A 19,296-nucleotide genomic window follows, 5' to 3' on the forward strand; every position below is an offset into this window, starting at 1 on the left:
GAAAGTAGGCCCACCCAAGCTCCACTTAGGCTGATCGCTTCTCAAACTTCCTGCTTCCGGTCACATGGCCAGAAGCAGGAAGTTTGGGAAGCGACCAGCTGACAATCACTAAACTGCCTAATGTTCCAGTTACCAAGGGCTTCCCGAACTTTTTGGAAGATTGGGTTTTTCAGCTGGCCCACCAATGTCAGCCAGAGGCCCTACCAGAAGATCATGTGTGGTTACGCCCCTGATTTGACATAAGAATGGCCATTGTATCAGGCCAATGATCCAGTTAGCCCAGTATCCTGTCTTCCCACAGTGGTCAGTGTCAGATGTTGCAGAGGGAATCAACAGAACAGGGCAACTGTCAAGTAATGGATTCATCCTGTCCTCCAGTCTCAGCATCATGTGCTTTGATGAGACTGCAAGATGGTGGAACAGAGCAGAAGCAACAGAGGTTGGGCAAAGCTGGCAAATCTCTGTCCACATCTCAATCACCCTCTGCAGGAAGACTTTGATTCTTCTGATCTGATAGGAAGAGGAAAGGGGTTGGTAATCTCCAAGTTATTGAGCTGGTAGCTATTGGTGAAGATGGACATTGCTATCCAATAAGTGGTAGAAAAGAGTTTAGCCCCTAAGGGAAGAGAGGCCCCAGGGAAACAGGGCCCTTGAGAGGGAGTGGTGTGGATTATAACAGACAGCATGAGATGAAGGGGTTTTGGAGGGTATGAACACATCTACCTTACACAGAGATGGGAGTTGATCTAGTGCTATGAACACAGGCTTGGAATCAGAAGTTTGCAACTTATCCAATGAGCTCTAATGGTTTTATAAATTACAACATTAGGTGGGGTGGTAGAGGGAGGTATAGAGATTAAATGACTTGTCCAAGGCTACATATAGAGTCACTGAGGGAAATAACAAGACAATCTTGGTCCAAGTAATACACTCCTCTACACTACCCCCAGTATCTAATTAACTTTTAAAAAGACTGATAAAGATTAGCACTGCTTACAGCTTGGTATGGTTCTGATCATGCCACAATAGTGCCAAACTGCAGTACCTTATTCCTCAAAGTGGGGTGTTAAACGGTACTTTGTTATACGGGGAGCAGTCTCTTGTGTAACCCTGGCCTTTGTACTTGAACCTCTATTGTCTGTGCAGAGGGGGGTCTGGGCCCCGAGTGGCAGGTAAGGTGGGACAAGTCTAAGGACGGGCCCCTGGTGTCTCTGTGTAGCCTCCCCTCCACGCTGTAGCATGTGTTTTAAGGCAGTATTTACTATCTCCCCTCCTTCCCCGGATTCAGGGCTACCCCATGAGAGCACTAACAGTCGTTCCCAGCTGTTCTGTCCGGCGCGAGAGGGGCTGAGGCCTAGGAAGGGGCAGAACCGCAACGCCCGCAGGTGCCTGTTTCCGGCCGAGCCCAGTTAGAGGCCGTTCCGGGCGGCCCATGGGCGGCCATTTACGTCAACGCACACAGGCAGGCGATGGCGGAAGTAGCGCTTCTTCTCTTCAGCCCTTCCGGGGGCTGGTTGTCAGGGTTGCGCGCGAGGTGGAGGGGGGCGGCCGGGCGGCTACGGCCCGGCGCCGGCTGCCGCTGGGCGGACGATGGGGTTGAGCGAGCGGGAGCGGGCCGGGTGCCGGGACCTGCTGGCGCTTCTGGAGACGGACGAGCTGATGGCGCTGACGGACACGATCACCAACCGCCTGGTGCTGCCGGAGAGCCGCCAAGGTGGGGGGGGGACGGGGCTGGGGCCGGGGGGGGGAGGAAGGGAGGAAGGAAGGGAGCTGGTGGGTGGGGCCTAGCGCTCGCCCCGCCCCTTTTGTTCGGGCGGGTTGTAGCAGCGGGTCCAAGGCTGCCGCCCCGGGAGTGTCTCCGGCCCGGAGCCGCGAACGCCCCGCCCCGTGGCACTGCGGGTCCCCGCCCCCCTCGCGCCCAGCCCGCGCCCCCGGAAGCGGCTCGCCGCGGTTCCGCTTTTGGGGGAACTCCCTGGCTGCGTGGGCCCTGCTCGGCGCTTCGCGGCCCGCCCCTGAGGCCGGTGTCGCTCCTAGCGCAATGCCAATGAGAAGCGGTTTGCTACATCCGGGCCCAGCCAGTGCTGCCCCCCCCCTCCCCCCCCGCCAGCCCTCGCGCGGCCCTGCCTTATCGGCTCTTTAAAAAGCGTCACGGAGCGTGTGGGAACGGGGGGGGGGCGGGGCGGGGACCTCTGTGGGCTGTTGCGGGGACGCATTGTTACCCAGCTGTTGACTTCCCGCGGTTCGTTAATAGCCCCGTCTGTCAGCGGCCTGCGCTTTTCAAACACGAGGCGGTCTTTAAATGGGAAACACGGGGGATAAGTGGATTTTTTAGATCCCCCCCGCCCTCCTTCCCAATTTGATTTTACATTCAAAGAAAATAATTCATAACTCCTTGATTAGGTAAATGCATCAGCTGTTTTGTAGCCCAAAAATTACGCCTCGGATGAGCACTCCAGACTTGATTGTATTCCTGTTTAGATCCTCTTTCCTCCATGAATCTTTCCCTGGATTAAGCATGATTTTTTAATTGTATTGTGGCAGCATCCAAACAGTGTCAAAACTCTATTGTACTAGGTTCTCTATGCGTGCAGGAGAGAGATTCCTACCAAAAGAAGCTTGCAATGAGTAAAGTCATGGATTGCTGCTCTCTGAGAGGCATTCTGACTTCTAAACAAATTACCAAGATAGTCACAGAACACTTAGTGTGCTGTATATTTGACAATAGTTGCAGTTAAAATCCTTTTAGTCCTTCATGAAATAATGTGTCTCTCATATAAGCACTCTGTCCCCCCCTTTTTTTTTTAAAGTGGGAGGGCAAGGAGCAGGTGTGCATTACAGCTAACTGAAACACCAGTTAATGCTGCTACCACCGCTGCCATGAGTAACTTCTGCTCTCAATTGTTGAAAGAAATATGCAGAGTCAAGTGGTAAATAAGTTACTAGCTCATAGGGTAAAGTGTCTCTCATTTGTGCATCTTCCATCCCTTTTGTGGACTCAGATTTTTGTGTGACTGTTTTGCTTTGCTTTAACTGACCTAAGGATTTTTGTAGTACTTGTAGAATACAATAAGGATAAGTAAAGGTTGCTTTAACTAAACAAACTTTTCCCAAATATAAGGTGTTCTGAGTCACACTAAAGTGCTGGATGTGTGACATTAGCTAATATTAGAATTGGCTAATTAGAATTGGGTACTTTGACTTCTTAAAAGGCCAAGTTTCAGCTTGTCATATTTCCTAACTGAGCAACAAACCCCTGAAAGATAAGGATTTCCGGTAGTAATGTGCTTTCTGTCAGAAAAGTGACATATTAAAATATACTTTTATTTTTATATATATTAATATATATATTAAAATAGCACCTTGCTACCTCCCTCAGTGTGCCCCCCCGAATCTCAAATATTTGGTTATTGTACATTCTAAACATACTTTCATCAGCCTTCATATCTCTACTGGCTTATGGAAGGCTAACCTCACTGAACTATGTTCTGTTTATTGCTGGCAGAATCACCGGCCAAGTTCAGATTCTAGAAATGGGCATTGTTGACATATGAGGTAGAAAGAACACAGCTTTTCTTTAAATTCCAATTTGAGTTTACAGAACTGGTAGTTAACCAAAATGTTATGTATTGTAAATTGAAAAATGTAAATAGGGAAGTCATTGAGTGCAGGCGGACTTTAACACAATGAAAGATGCACTCATCTGAATATAACTTCACAGAAAAAAAGTACCTATTCACGGTAGTAAAATAATATACATTGATTAAAAATTCACCTGTTCAGAATGACCGTAAAAGGATCTCTGTTCTGTTAAATTCTTCTCTCTCCTTCAACCCTGTACCTATATTGTTCATTTCTGGGAAAACAGGAGCTTTGCAGCATGTTCTGAAGGATATCAGATCCAGGTTTAGTCAGGCCAAGGGTGGAAGTGACTTGAGATTTGCATCAAGTGATCACAACTGCTGTAGTATCCTAGGGTGGGGAGGAAGTTTGGGATATCAAGACCTAAATAATTTTGGTCGAAGTCAATTTAAATATTGCCCCAAAATAAGTTAGCCAGTGCATCTCAGGGAACGTGTCCAGGGTGCTCTTTGCGTGAAATAAGCTGGCTGCTATGTCCTGCAGTAGCTGGAGTTTCCAGATCGCTTGAAAGTGTAGCCTAGTTACTAGAGTTATCTAGTCTATAAGTGGCAAGATAAACATCATAAAACATGTTTTATCCTTTTTGATAAGCTCAAATAAAGCCCTTTGGCAGTCACAGGACATCCAGAAGGAACTGGGGGCTCCAGCAAGACGCTCTGCTTGCATACATGAGTAATGTATGCAAGCAGAGAGTTTCAGCCAGTGGAGTTGATACACCCAAGTTACTTCCACAGCCTATAAGCATTTGTCCCCATCTTGAATGGTTTGTGTTTCAGCTAGAGCTGAGTGAATTTTTTTGCCAGCAAATAATCAATTTGCCAAAAACTGCATATTTCAGGGCACCAAAACTGTTAGCAAATTAGGGAAGAATTGGTTAATAGTTCTGGCTGGAAAAAAAGAATTTATTTGAAAAAATCCAAGTTGTATTGACTATTTTGAAACCATTTTTTTACTTTTGTTTTCAACTGATATTTCGTTTAGTAATTTAGCTTTACTTATTTAAAGAAAATGGTGAAAAACACCCAACAAAATGGGAGAGGGAAATCATATTGAGTCAAACATTTTCTTTGACGCAGTATTAATTTTTTTTTTTTAGGTTTTCTTTTTGGTGAGGAAAAGTTTTTTAAAAGTCAGTTTTAGTTTGAACTCTACTAATTTGTTTTCTGGATCTTCAGTTTGGTCCCCAAACTGAAAAATCAATTAGCTATTCAGCTCTAGTTACAGCCAGTTAGATCTGATTCAAGCATCAGTCTTTGTTAGGCCATTGAGTTAACAGATGACTTCCAAGCTTTTACGTACAGCTTGCTGAATGCCTTTCAACTATATTTGTGTGAGTTTGAGGAGATACTGATCATCAGTGAGAAAAATGTTCAAGTTGAAATGTTTATTTTAGTGAGAAAATCAACAGATTTGTTTTCTAACGAGATAAGCAACAGCTAACTTAACTTTATTTATTTCCAGAAGCAATTCATGCAATTATAGTTTACAGTCAAAGTGCAGAAGAACTCTTGAAGCGAAAAAAAATCTATCGAAAAATAATTTTTCAATACCTGGCAATGCAAGGAGTTGTGGTGCCACCTTGTTCTGAAAAACATCAGCTGATTCATTGTGCAAAGCAATACTGGAGTGGGCAGCTGACAGATCACATTGCAAAGACAGAGGATGTTAAACCAAATAACCAGGTGAGCGCTTCATTCTGAAGGACCTAGGAACATTGCCTATGTGGAACAACTATTGCTTGTAAGTTCACTGCCTGGGGGAAAAAAAAGTCAAACTGAAGTGGTTGTGTTTTCCTGTGTTGGTAGTGGAACTGAAACTTATTTTTTGGTTTAAAAGCTTCACTTAGTAAAAGATTATCCTGTCATCTTTGCCTTTGCACAGCTGAATTTCAGATCTGGAAATACTGTAACTATCTTTATAAAATGTATGGCCTTCATTGTGTTGCTGTCTGAGTACTTAGTTAACATGTTGTGTCTTCCTCACAATAACTGACTTCACATTGCAGTGAGTACAAACAACGAGAGTTCTGTGGCACTTTAAAGACTAACAAATTTAATATTTGTAGACATAAGCTTTTGAGAGACTTCAGCTCTCTTCTTCAGATGCAGTAGTACAGAAAATAGGTAACACAGAGGTATCTTATAGATATCCAGGTGCATTGAGAGCAATGGGGGAGGTGGAGTCAGGTACTTAAGACCTAATGATGACCATTGAGTAGGAGGTGAGAATGGGTGAGGTAGAGAGAGAGCCACTCCAAGTCTCTGTTTAAACCCAGTTTGAATGTGTCAAGTTTGCAGATCATGTCTAACTCAGCAGTTTCTCTTTGAAGTCTGTTTCAGGAGTTTTTTCGGAGAAGTACAGCAACTTTCAGTCAGTGAGTGGAATAGTAAGGTCACAAATTTAAGACAAAAACACTACTTCAGATTCTGAATAATTCTAACTGTAGACATGTGACTGCCACAAAGCTTATAGGGCTTTCCATGCCTATTAACTTCAAGGTCACAGACGTTCTGAAAGTTTAGTCTCAGTTGTTGGGAAAATAAACCATGCCTCCTTTTTTCTTTACAAGTTACCTTTTTCCCTCTTTGCCAGTGACAATAGCACCAAAACTGCACTGCTGCCCTCAGTTTTTAAGCAACAAGTCACATGACAAATAATTTGGTTAAATGCTCCAATAGCTGTTAACTTTTTGTAAGGCATCTTCCTTTCTATACCTTATACCTGTGGAAAGTAGAATGCAGGAAGAATGTTGAAAAACTGTTACTCTTCTGAAACTTTAGGACTGGTAGCACTGCTAGTCCCCTGATGCTGAACAGGTCTCTTCCTAACCTCGGCTTAATAATATGTGACTAGATAATCCTTATTAGCAGCAAGCTTGTGGGTGATCTGAACTTCATCCTCCTCATATTTTGCAGAACAAAAATTGTAGGATTTTTTTTTTTTTATTTTATTTTTTTTTAAGTTTATCACTTTTCTTGAATCTAGAGTTTCTAACTTCAGGTGTCCATGATTACTGTTAAGCAGTTACTTGCCTCAAAGACATAATGAACACCAGCCTGACCCTCAAAGACCTCTGTATCTACTGATGTCCAGCTTTTCTGGCTTGTCCCTTTAGGGGTGTAATTTCCTTATATAAACACTATTGTTTTCAAGTAGCAAAAATATGCAAATTCTGTGCAAAACACTTGCTGCCACCCAGAATTTACAGTCTAAAAGTCCAGACCCAGAAGATGGGACATGCTAAGGAACCTAATTTTTCTATTGTCTTAGTATTGTACCATATTGTGAGGCTTGTGTAATTGAGTCTGTTTTGGAAACTTCCTATAATTCAGCGATAGTGAAAACAATTATGCATATTTGAGAAAGTGAAGGATAGATGCCTGGAATTTAGATAAAAATAAAATGAGTTAAATACTCTTAAATACTTCAGAGAAATGCAAAAGAATGGGAAATTTAGCTATGCTTTATGGCCAGGCTTCTCCTTCACACTTACCCCTTTTGGCAGGGATGGGGGTGAGAAGTCGTGGCATCATAAATCTGGATTATATATTTAATCTTAAAATACGAAATTCAAACACAAAAGTCTCCAAATCATTATCCATACCTGATTCCAGAAGTGAATGATCACAACCTTAGCAGAAGCTTAGCTGAACTTGCTTCTGGTTTGACCTGCTTTTAAGGAATGCTGTTAATTGGCAAGTACCAAAAGATGTAGATCTGTGTTGTTGATATCTCACTCAACAAATGCAGACAAAAAATAAGCAATTCATCCTCTACATCTAATTCCTGTTCCTTAAGCGGGACTTGACATTACTGAGCTAGAACTTATTTGGAAAATGAAGTATCTCTTTGTCACAAAGTTTGAGTCATTAAAATAATTCAGTTAAGAAACCAGCCTCTGTTGCAGGGGTCGGTAACCTATGGCTCATGTGCCAAAGGTGGTACGTGTGATGATTTTGAGTGGCACACCGCGCCGCTTCCAGCCTCAAGCAGGGCTGCACAGCGGCCGCTCCCCACTTCCGACCCTGTCCCTCTCCCACGTGGCCCCAGTGGTGCCGTGCCCTGGCCGGAGCCGCTGTAAAGCAGGTGCGGAAGGCTGCCTGGCCCCTGTGCGCCTGGGGTCCCAAGTAAATGGGTATGTTTTATTTATTAAATAAATGTTTATTTAAGATACATACTGCAAGTCATTTGGATCTGTGTTTTATCTTGGTTTGACAGGGTATTTCTATAATCTTAGGTATTAAGTGTAAATCTTAGCTGAAATTTACTTGTACACACAACTGTGTTTTACACAGCGAGACTAAATCATACTCTATAGAAACAGTGTGAAAAATCCTGGCCCCTTTGAAGTAAATGGCAAAACTCCCATTCACTTGTACTGAGCTAGGATTTCATCCAGTGATGGTGATGTTTTGAATAATAAGCTGAACTTTAAGTACCTTTCTCATTTCTGTTAAAAGCAACTACTTCAGGTATTTCTAAGGTAACAATTAAAGAGGTTTCTGTGCACCATGGACAAGCATACAGAATCTTCGTTATTTAAGAAGAGGGGTTTGGGTTTGACTTCCTTGCCTTTTTCCTTCTCAAGCATTGTCTGCAAAACTCAGAAATGTGCAGAATAGGAAACAAAATTTTAGTACAGCAAATCCTTTGAGCTGTAGTAAAGACTTGTGAATATTAAGTAACAAGCTTCTGTATTAAAGGCTGCTAAATTCTTCTAAGAAATATAAGTGAATGTTTATTCTTTCATTACAGAGCTATGAACAGAGACAAAAGCAACAGGATGAGAGAGATTGGCACAGTCTAGGAAGAGAATTCTGTCAATGGTTCTTTGAACTTCTGAACTCTCAGCATCCTTTGGGGAGACAATCCAAAGAACAATGGGGACCACAGCATTTCTGGGAGGATGTCAAACTGAAATTTTGTTACAACACATTAGAACAAAACACGGAAGAATATGTTGGTGCAGAATTGGTGAGCCTTCGTTTACTCTCACTGGTGAAAGAAGAGTATCTCTTACTGAACCCCAACTTGGATGCTGGTGGACTGAAGTGTGTAATTTCTCCACATGGGTTAGTAGTGGTGGCAGTAGCTGGCACAGTACATAGAGGCAACATTTGCTTGGGCATCTTTGAACAAATCTTTGGACTCATCCGCTGTCCAGTTAGAGAGAATACCTGGAAAATAAAATTAACGAATCTTAAAATAGTTGGAGAAAATGCTCTGGAGCCTGGGACACGAGTGCAAAAGCCTTCCATAAAATATGAGTCAAATGAACTGAGAGAGCTATACGATGGAAAAGAAATGAGCTTGATTGAACCTCAAGTTCTGAGCCATGTGTGTACAGAAGTGGGGGAATAACAATTGTTTGAAAAATGATACAGCACTTGTAATGTATACTTGAACATTTAAATGACTTCAGACGTGTGGTGATGTCTGTTTCTTGACGTTTGCTAAATTGATGGCAAGCCAAAGTACTGAGTGATATACACTAAAGAGCTCCACTGCTTTTAAGTACCCCTCCTCCATACTAATATGTATTTAAAAGAGTTACTTCAGGCCTCAGAACTCACAATACATGTTTGGAAAAGAAATAACTTTATTTTCCTTTCTATTTGATATGTTCTTCACTTAAAAAAACATGGCTGCACTGGAATGTGGGGTTTGACACTATTAGAACTGGATACCACAGGGACTAATAATTAGCATATGGAGCTTCTCCCTAAGCCAGCAGTTAAAGCTGGACCCCAGTTGTGTCTGAAAGTCATTGCCTTCAGGTGGCCACTTAAAAGTGAACTAAGATTCTGGGTCCAATTTCTTAATGGGCCAGCAACCCCCACAAAACTGGCAGCCTTGTTGGCAGTCTCAGGAGAGAAGTCAAGCAAAGAATGCCTGGAGTGAACGTCCCTTTTGTCCTAAAATTGTTTCCTTTGCTAAAAAAAGAGAGGCAACTTAATGAGATGAGATGGGAAAACTAGCACTGCTGCTGCCAATGCTTTTCCTTTTCTGGATTAATAGTTAAGTTTCCAGTGCTGTCATTTATTTTTCTTTTCCAGTAGCATTTAACTCACTTCTGCAATAAAAAAAACCCACCCGCCTCAAAAATTAAATGGTTGCCATTGTATCCATTTCTTGTACTAATTCTCTGAGGAATCAAGGGGTTAAGATTAGGGTTTAGTTAACATAAGGTCCATATAAAGCAGATTCTTTGATAGGGTAATTGTTTTATATACAACTTACAACAGAGTTTAATGTAATAGCTTATAATGTGGTGATTCGTGTACATTCTCTTGAAATCAAGAATTGTATCCACTAATCACAGACTTTATTAAACTGGATGTGTCAGTTTTTTAAAGCAAAGAAGCTGGAACAAGAAGTAGATTTTCCAGATAAGCTCACTCTTCCATTGCCAAGAGTAATAACAATACAGAGGTTAAAGGGAACACCGTCAACTTCAGTAACTACACTTCCCTGTTTTCTTAATGTGTTTAAAAGTAACACAAAAGATCATGTATGCTCTTCTGTTTGCTCGTTTCAAGTATTTGACAGTTGTTTGTCTATTCAATTTCATTTTTTTCTCCAATATAATTGTTTCCTGTTTGGGTAGTCTTTCACACAACATAGGAAAGAAGTATTCATTTTAAATAAATGCTTAAATATGGTGACTTAAAGTGAAAAAAATAACATGACGACCTGAGGCAGGTGTGGCGCCTAAAAAAACCAACTCAAACTCACTTTTGTGAACTCACAGATTTTGAGTTGTCCCTTTAACTACAACAAAAACATTTGTTTAAAAAGAATGTTGATGTTTACTGAGTGAAGGATAAGGTTTGAAACATTCTTTCCTCGTGCACTGTTGAGATACCGAGAGCTTTCTCAGCTACTAATTTCTAATTTAAAAAAGTAGTTTGCATTCTTCTTAAATTCCTATGAAGTAGTTCTCTTTCCTTGCGTGTGTAATCTACTTGTTTAAAGTTGATTGATAGTCATGCATCTCTATCAAAGGGAAGGGAGTGGTGGTGGGGGCTGGGGGAAGTCTCTACATGCTTGTGATTTTGGCTTTTGGAGTGAAGAGGAGGAAATAAGTTTGAAAACCAAAGACTAAAAAGAGTGCCTTTTTAAAATATGTGGAACTGCAAACTTTCTGAATACTAATTAAAGCAAATTTCTTATCTCCTCCATAAGTTCACCTTTCCTGATTGATAAAATTTATGGTATTTTTAAACATGGGCTAACTAATGTAAACATAACTTTATAGTTGTCCTTACTAATTTAAGATTAACGTGGAGAGGATCTTACTCCACCTACTTTATACCAAAGCTTATGCTTTATGAATTCACTTTCTGTAGCTATGAACCTAGAGAGTAAAGTACACAAAGAACTTCAGAAGAGAGGTTAGTGAAAGGAATAGAGCCAAATAGAACGTCTATATTTGATTCATGTTTAACCATTAGATTTATGTTAAAATGCCTTTTAACTGGCATGTACAAAACTCTTTTCAATTACATAACATTATAAGCACTTGTACTCTCCTTCTAGTGTTTGTCTATTCCCAAGAAGAGGAAAGGGGGAGAGGGTGCCTTCAATTCTCTCTGCACATGCCTGTCTGCTGTCAGTTTCAGCTTTACTAACCACCTTTTTCAGAGCTTGGGCAATGAGGTGTCGAGCTGTCAGGAGTGGCTCACGAACATGGGTGCCAAACTCAAGGCAGACTGTTACAAACCAAGGCTCAAAACCCAAACTGGTTGTGTGTTCTATAATTAGATTTCACCAACCATGAAGTGTGAACTCAAGCATTGTAACAGCCTTAATGTGGAGTCACAGACAATCTCTTTGGGCACTCTGGTCTGTCTTGCCACCCAGACAATAATTCAACTGGACTGAAATAAGCCATTCTTGTATCAAATAAGATTGTCCAGATGCACCTTTTGCATTGGTTTAATTATATTGGTTTAAAAGACAATTAAAGTTATTTCAAGGTGAGATGGCCAGCCCTGCATTAAGTCAAATGCTAAAAGTAAACAAACAGTATCAAATATTGAAAAATAAATTACATTTTTAAAATTACTTCTGTTATTTACTGATAAGGAAAACAATTTGTTCATTATGTTCATCTTGCCATAGTCTCTTTAATTTAAAAAATGTACTTCCTTAATAAGAGTATTTAGAAAATACTGTGAAGACTAAGCAAAGGTTTTATAACAGTAGATATTAGATAAAGGTTTTGTAGCAGCAGCCTTTCCATGTGCACTGAAACAGTTATATAAAGCAGAAAAATTTATCAAAAAAAGCCTGCCTTTGTGACAGATGGTCACCAAAAATCATGACAATATTCAAGTTACTTCAAGTCCTGAAAGACCAGTCACTTATCCCAGGTCGCTTGCATCTTAGATCTCTCACCAAAGACAATGCTTGTAACCAATCCTGTAATTAACTAAATATTTATTAACTAGGAAAAGGAAATCAGAGCATTATTTACAAGGTTAATGCAAGTAAACATACACACTGAAATGAGTTAGTCTTACCTTTCAAAAGGTAATAGAAGCTACTGTACTATACATACATGTCCTTTTAAGGCTTACCCAACTTAAACAGCTTGGGGATTCTTTACTTAAGCTTAGAAATATTTCCCTCACCAAATTTCAAGCAGCATAATGAGACAGTTCCTGCTAGTCAGGGATATTTATTTCCTTCCCACAGAGTTCAAACAGTGATGTGATGAGGGTTTGTGTAGGTTCCCCTCTGCATGGGGGCAGGAGGGAGGGGAGAAGACAGCAATTAACAAAGTCTTTTGTGTGTGATTTGTCTGTTGTCTATAAGTCTGCTTTTGTTGAGCAGGAGACAAAACACTATGTGGAAAACTAGTATTTCACACATTGTAATGCTTCTCTCCTGTCTGTAGGGCTTTCCAGTTTCATATCAAACACTTTTATATTACAAAGCAAACCATTAAATGTTCCCTTATAACACGGGAAACAGAAATTGTGAGATTAATGCATGCAGCAACTCACAAGCATTCCATAAAATCCAGACACAAAGCATTCTTATAAACGTAACATCTATTTTGACAACGTTAACGCCAGCATGTCAGTGAGCGTTCCCCAAAGCAGTGTATTGGACAGTAAATGCACAATTCAATTAAAATATTTTTTTCCTTTACCCTTTCAATTAAAAGTGAAAAATTCAAGGGTTATCTATCTTCCTGCTTCTGATAGCTTTCTATTCCAGCACTTCCACTGTGCTCCGAGGCTGTCCAATTTCCCAAAGTCATGAAGCACTTCCACCGCCTCCTAGCGTTACCATTCATATTTGGTAGTATTCGTCACCTCTCACCCATAGTGGCCCTTCAGTTTTAAATTTACGGCAGTTGTCCTGCTTCCTTGAGAGAAGATATCCTGAAAGGAGCTTATTGTATAGTGAAAGGGGGGAAAAATCAGAATAGAGCCCCTGGCAGCTCACGCTAAACATGGGCATTAAAGAGTGTGTTGTGGGGGATGTCTTACTGTGATTTCAAAGGTTTGTTTTTGTTTTTAATAACAAAGCTGAAACAGGTAAAATGTATATTTTCACCACCACACCATGGTGACATGGACTTCATCAAATAAATTGGGGTTCTATATATTTCATAGCTAGCACAAACTATTGAGTTAAGCAATTTTGTTTTTCTTTTATCTTGAATGATCTTGGGAAACGTTGCTGTACTGGAACTGAACAGCCCAGACTAGTAACAGCAGGCTCATGGGAGTTGGAGATGAAAAGACTTTAGACCATAGCGCCAATCCATCTGCAGGGCAGGTTATGCTGTCTGATAAGGGACATATCAGATATTTAAGTGATTGAGATAGGTATATGCAAAATGTAGGCAAAATGCCACCAAAAATGAGAAATGGGGTGGGGGGTGTTAGAGCGTTGTTATTACAATAGTTCTTGTCATATAGGGAAGCAAAAAACTGATTGAACGATGGAATATTTATACCAAGAAAAATACTCATTGTCACTGAATAGTTCATCTAAAATTGCAACATTTTGAAATTGTCATTGACCTGGATTTGATTATCATTATAATAATTTAATCTTGAATTAGATTAGAATCTATGTTGTGTAAATTGCTGTGCATGAGTTCACAATGAATTACTGAATGCTAGGACAAGCTACTATCAAAGAACCACACTTTATTTTTATTCAGCTGTCAAATGTCAGAACTATTAAGGAAGATAAGCGTAATGTACACTAGGGATAATAGCTGTATTGTACTCACCTTTTCACCACTCCTTGCAAGGAGGTCAAGCAAGCTTGAATAATAGACCACAGCTGTTTACAATGTCATAATAGTATTATGGTGACACCTTGTGGCAGTTTTGTTGTGTGCTTGTATTTCTGGCTTTATCTTAAATCCTTTGCACTGACGTGAGAGAGGAAGCAAGGAAGATGACTGGACTGTGTTCAGGCTTGATCAGAGGAAAAGCGCTAGGCTTCTCTGTAAGAGCAGTGTTACTGTTTTATTCTTTCAATTTGTCAGCGATTCAAGTGATTGATATTTCTACCCCAATCAGATAGAACGTGTGGAGGCAATCCACCTGCCACTGATAAAAATCATAACACTGTCTCACTGTTTTAAAGAGCTGCTCTTCTCCTTTCTGGTCAATAAAGTCAAGCTGTGATAAGCAGGAAACACACATTGTTGGTAGAGTCATGCAGGGAAACGTTATCTGTGACAGCTGCCAAAGAGAGGGGTGCCTGGCAACAAAATTTCAACTGACTTGTTAACAAACACATTTCTTAGACTCTGGCTCCCTGTAGGGTTAGAATGTCAGGACTGAATATAGAGAACCGTGATGGCAATAGAATAAATATTCCTTCACCTGCCTACCTCTGTGACTGCAGATCATAAGAATTGCTTCTTAAACCAAATTGGAAGAGGAATTGCTTTGTCAGTGGTAGCAAGTAGCTAGTGTACTTGATATGGTGTACGGTTTTGATGTTTCCACTGTTTTAAGTAGAGAAAACCCATATTCAAGAATGCCTAACAAAAAACATACTGCCTATCACACTTAGAATAGAATATGACACATTAGTTACTTTCCATTTTGTTTTTAGGACTGTAGACTTAGATTTTAGCCATAACCTAACAGAGCTGTTAGATTCTATCCTCTCAATGCCTGTTTAGAGATAGATGATGTAGTATGTAGCTTATTAGTGCCATAGATCATAGTAATGTAGAGATTGTCATGCTGTGGTCTTCTGAAGGACTGTGGCATACTTGTTAGTGGTCTACGGAGAATTATGTGCTCCTTTTCAGCCTTTACATTGCATTAAAAGACAGCTAACAATACACTAAATACTTTAAATTATTAATAGATATTACAGAAGCTAATATTATTTTTCTATATAAGCAACTGCTGTAATTGCAATCACAAAGGGGAGGGGAGATGGTGTGTGGGACTGCAACTGGAGGGGGAGATGGACCCCAAGACAATCATAGTTTTATCCCCTTGCGCATCCATCCTGAGTACTGATGGAGGCAGGGGTCCTGCAGAAAAAATAGTAGATGTCTTGTAATCGAGGACTCACAATGCATATGTACCAGGAGGCCAGATTAAGGTTGCATAAGTAAATCTGGCATTTCCTTCCTAACCTTCAAATGCTTGTTTGCAATCTCAGTTTTATTTTGGCGTGGTATCAAAATATCGCTGAGGAATGCAAGTGACGAAAGAGGAAATGGCCATTTTTAACAGTCTGTAACTCAGCTAAACTGGAATGGAGTTAATGGAATGAAGAAAAGTCTCTTCTAAGCCCCAGGGCTGTCTCCCTGTCAAATTTCAAAGGACTGCTGCAAACAATGGAATGTTTTTGACGGTTCTCAAAAAAAAGGTTGCAATAATTATAATGGGAAGTGTTAGGTCAATCGAAATATGGGCCACACTAGCAGGCTGCCCTGTAATGTGCTATTTACCTGCACAATTGCGTCAGAGCTGTTGCATTTTTTAAAGTTTATTTTATTTTTTTTAAACTTCCCTGTTGCTATTTAAACATCCCAGAATATGTTGGTGGAAAAAGAGAGCATTATGCATTTTTGTTACTTCTTGTCAAGTGGCACAGCTTGCTATTTGTCCCAGTTTTGAATCACCATATCTGTGTAGCTGTGTAGCTGGTGTAAAAGTTTGTTCTTCGTCCCCACCCCACAAGCTAGGTTTGATGTAGATCACCTGAAGTTTCTGCAGAACTGATGCAGTGTCCTTGTGCTGTACTGTTGACCGCACTGCACCTTTAAGCAGCGGTGGGGGGACTTTGGCTGGCTGGCCCAGTGAAAGGAACAGTGAGGAGGAGAGAGGTGTCAAACTGCTGAAAAGGGGACAAGGGGTGACACTGACTCATCCCCTGGAATCCAGATGGCAGAAGGGTTTAAAAGGGGGCATCCCCTGCGGTGAAGCAAGCCCCGTTTCACACTGAGCAGGTGAGGCAGCAACAGGGAACAGAGGACTTCAGCAAGATCATCTCAGCTGGGCTCCAGGTGGAAGCAGGACAGTGAGAATGAGGAGGGAGAGGATTGTTCCCCCTTCCCCTAGTCCGAGTAGGGTGAGGCAGGCAGGAGAAAGCAGATCTAGACAAGAAGGGGGAGCAGCCCTGCTGTGGGGAGAGGTGTAGGCGATCGGGTGTCAGGTTTTTCCTGTGGTGGGCAGGGGACAGCTGGGGGGAATTTTGCTTCTCCCTCCAGGGTGGTCTCGCTGGGACAGGGGGTGCAGGGCACACAAGTGGTCGTGTGGGGCCAGGTGAGCCAGGGGTGAGGGGCTGTTACCAGGAGGGAGGCTGGTGGAGCCTAGGGCAGTGTGTTCGATTGCCAAAGGCAGCTCCCCCAGGCACATGGAAGGAGGAGGGGGCTCCAGATGAAGCAAACACCCACGCAAATGAGCTGGCTGCCCTTGCTGGTGGGACTGTCAGCAGGGATTTGATGCAAGTGGTCAGGGTGATTGCATCTGATGAGGTGGTTTCATCAGCATTACAGGGCGTACAAAGAGCAAGGGGTAGCCTAGGGCCCAGGACATTCGTCTCAGGAGATGATGGAGATGCTGAGGGCAGGGGATGAATTGAATCAGTAAGAGACGGGTTCCTGATTGCAGAGGTGCTTTGGATCTGCATCTGGCAGAGGCTGCAGGGACAGGGTGGTACAGGGGGGCCCCTACCACATGATGTGGCAATAGGATGGGATTGCAGGAGCATCGGTCAGGCGCAAGGTTCAGGCCCTGTTGGTTCCTCTAAGGCTTTACATGGGGAAGATAGGGATGGACCTGATGGGAGTATTGAATGGGCTGGAGGCAAGGATTGGGAGTTTTAGCAGCTGTCTCAGGCTCATCTGGGGGGCACACTCTCTGTAAGGAGGCTGGCTCATGGTATTGCACGGCTAACTTGCAGTTGTTGCAACGGCGTGCAACACTCACGGGAGAGGTGTCTTGCGGGGTTGGTGATGGAGGCATAGGGAGGGCACCAGTGGTGGAGACAGGTGATAGGCAGGTGCGGCAGACTCCCTGCACTGCTTGGGGAGGCTTCAGCGGAGGGTAAGGGCTGGGGGGGGAGGAGGGCGGGTAGAACACTGGGAATCTTTTTGCTCTTCCACTATCAAGGACTGTAACTCCATGGGCTAGAGTTGCTGTTCCAGGGTTGGAGGAGGGGGGGGCGGGGTAGCCAAGAGGCACCAGGGCAATGAGAGTGCCCCAATGGTCAGTCTTGAATACGGTTATGCCAGGTGGCTGGACCCTATCCTGACAGGTGACATGGGGAATATATTCTCACTGTTGCATAGGGAGGTGTTGCCAGACAGTAAGCAGGGACTGAGTAAATGGAGATGCCCAAGCAGTGAAGTGTCCCAAGAATGTGGGAAAACTGGGTGACTGCCTTCCTTATCTTTGCAGGTATTCTAGCTGAAGCGTACCCAGAGAGAAGCCCAGCCTTGTTTAGTTATAATCAGGCGGGCATACAATATATTTAAGGGCATGTCTTGGTTTCAGTATGATGAGCAGTTTAAATTGAGGGCAGCCACACAAACTGGGATTTGGTGGGACGTACCACACATCCTACGCCATGGTGGGAATGGGTGACGCCGTGGGGAGCTGGTGCTCACGCAGATAGCGGCTTGTTCAGTCCATGGCAAGCCCGGCAGGGGCCTGGGTTCCATAACGATATTTGCTAGGCAATTCGTTGCAGTTGTTTTTGCAGCATCTCTAAGTTCAGGCATGCTTGAGAAATATGTTTTGGGGCTCATGCAGCACATTCATGCCACAATAGAGAGGGGAGGTTCCAAGGGGGAAACAGGATGGAGGGTAGAGCAAATGCCACCCGCAGGTTTGGCTGGGTAGGAATAGGGTTTGAGGGGACAGAATGCAAGCGAGACGGGGAAGTGAGCTGAAAGCAGTGGAGTAGGCAAAGGCGCCCTTTCCAGTTAAGATGGAAGTGTTAAAGGTACTCCTGTGGGACTACCCCGGGGGAGAGGGAGAGGGGATTTGTGGGTGAGGCTAATAGGGGTTTCTGATCCCCTTTTTGTTTAACATAATAATAATAATTGAAATCAGGAGCAGGGTTTGGCTATCCTGTTAACACAATGATTCCACAGCAATGAATGGAGGGTAGGTTAGCAGGGCCATTCAAGAAATTGCCAGTGGAGAACTGGTGGGATTCCCGCCCCCGCCCCCAAGAAGGTTCCAGGAAAATATAGATTACTTCATCACCTTTCTGGCCATGACAATGGCGTAGCAGATGCCCTGTCTCATTTTCCGAGGCACAGATTTCTGGAGCTGGCACCAGGACCTAGCTAGGAACCTGAACAAATGCCGTGGGCGCTATGGAGCCTTGGCGTAGGATGGTTGTCAGTGTGGGCGGAGATCAGTTGCTCTGCACACACGGCAAAGCCATGAGAAAAGATTTAATGATTTCATGCAATTTCAGGATTGGGAAGCCCGGTCAATTATATGGCCTATTACAGAAGAGCGGGCGCTGCAGCACATGCTGTCACTGGCAATCCATCAACTGGCATCCTCAACAATCTCGAATCACCTGTCTGCCATTCCATTCGTCAGTAGGCTAAAGGGTTATCCAGATCCTTGCAATGGTTTTTTTTTTAGTTTGAAGATCTTTGGCAAGGTGGTCACGTACCAGTGGCCCCAGGGAGGATTCACGTCGTCCCATCACAGTTTATAGGCTAAGGGATCTCAGGCAGATCTGTAGCACTATATGTCGGAGTGGACAGGAGGTGGCCTTGTCCAAGGCGGCATTCTTAATAGCATTTTATGGTGCTTTCAGGATCAGTGAGCTAGTACCTGGGTCCAGAAAGGACTCTACGGGACAGGCTTTGGAACTGTGCAATTGTACAATGGCATGAGCATTCAGTGAGCTTGTGAAGATGGATCAAGTAGTCCGGTGTGAATCTGTTATCCTACTGGAGGGCAGTGAGCCAGTGTCTGCTCCATGCAGGCTTTGAGGGCCTACGTGGCGATATGGCGGAGGGAAAGGAAGGGGCCCTTTTTATGCATGGTGATGGGAATCCCCTCACAACGTATCAATTCATTACCGCGTTGAGAGGGGGAGTGAGGAGTTCAGGGCTGCCAGCCCATGAATTTGGTTCCCACTCGTTCAGCATTGGAGCAGCAGCTCAGCGAGGTATGGGAG

The 19,296-nt window shown here is 42.9% G+C and overlaps 1 protein-coding gene across 1 annotated transcript; it reads left to right on the forward strand.

Moving 5' to 3' along the window:
- Positions 1-1,499: 1,499 nt before the first annotated feature.
- CUNH3orf38 (chromosome unknown C3orf38 homolog) lies at positions 1,500-9,236 on the forward strand. Its single transcript, XM_067546246.1, has 3 exons — positions 1,500-1,714; positions 5,101-5,321; positions 8,395-9,236. The coding sequence occupies exons 1-3, from the start codon at positions 1,591-1,593 to the stop codon at positions 8,998-9,000; spliced, it is 951 nt and encodes a 316-aa protein (XP_067402347.1). The 5' UTR covers positions 1,500-1,590; the 3' UTR covers positions 9,001-9,236.
- The last annotated feature ends 10,060 nt before the right edge of the window (positions 9,237-19,296 follow it).

Source organism: Emydura macquarii, unplaced genomic scaffold, assembly GCF_026122565.2.
Source record: "Emydura macquarii macquarii isolate MOO-44397 ecotype Brisbane River unplaced genomic scaffold, CSIRO-AGI_Emac_v2 contig_1119, whole genome shotgun sequence".
Taxonomy (NCBI): Eukaryota; Metazoa; Chordata; order Testudines; family Chelidae; genus Emydura; species Emydura macquarii.

Bases quoted from the DNA above. Each gene is read 5' to 3' on its own strand.
- CUNH3orf38 (XM_067546246.1), top strand. From the start codon at position 1,591: ATGGGGTTGAGCGAGCGGGAGCGGGCCGGGTGCCGGGACCTGCTGGCG. The intron at 1,715-5,100 runs GTGGGGGGGGGA...ATTTATTTCCAG, and splicing joins GCTGCCGGAGAGCCGCCAAG to AAGCAATTCATGCAATTATA. The intron at 5,322-8,394 runs GTGAGCGCTTCA...CTTTCATTACAG, and splicing joins ATGTTAAACCAAATAACCAG to AGCTATGAACAGAGACAAAA.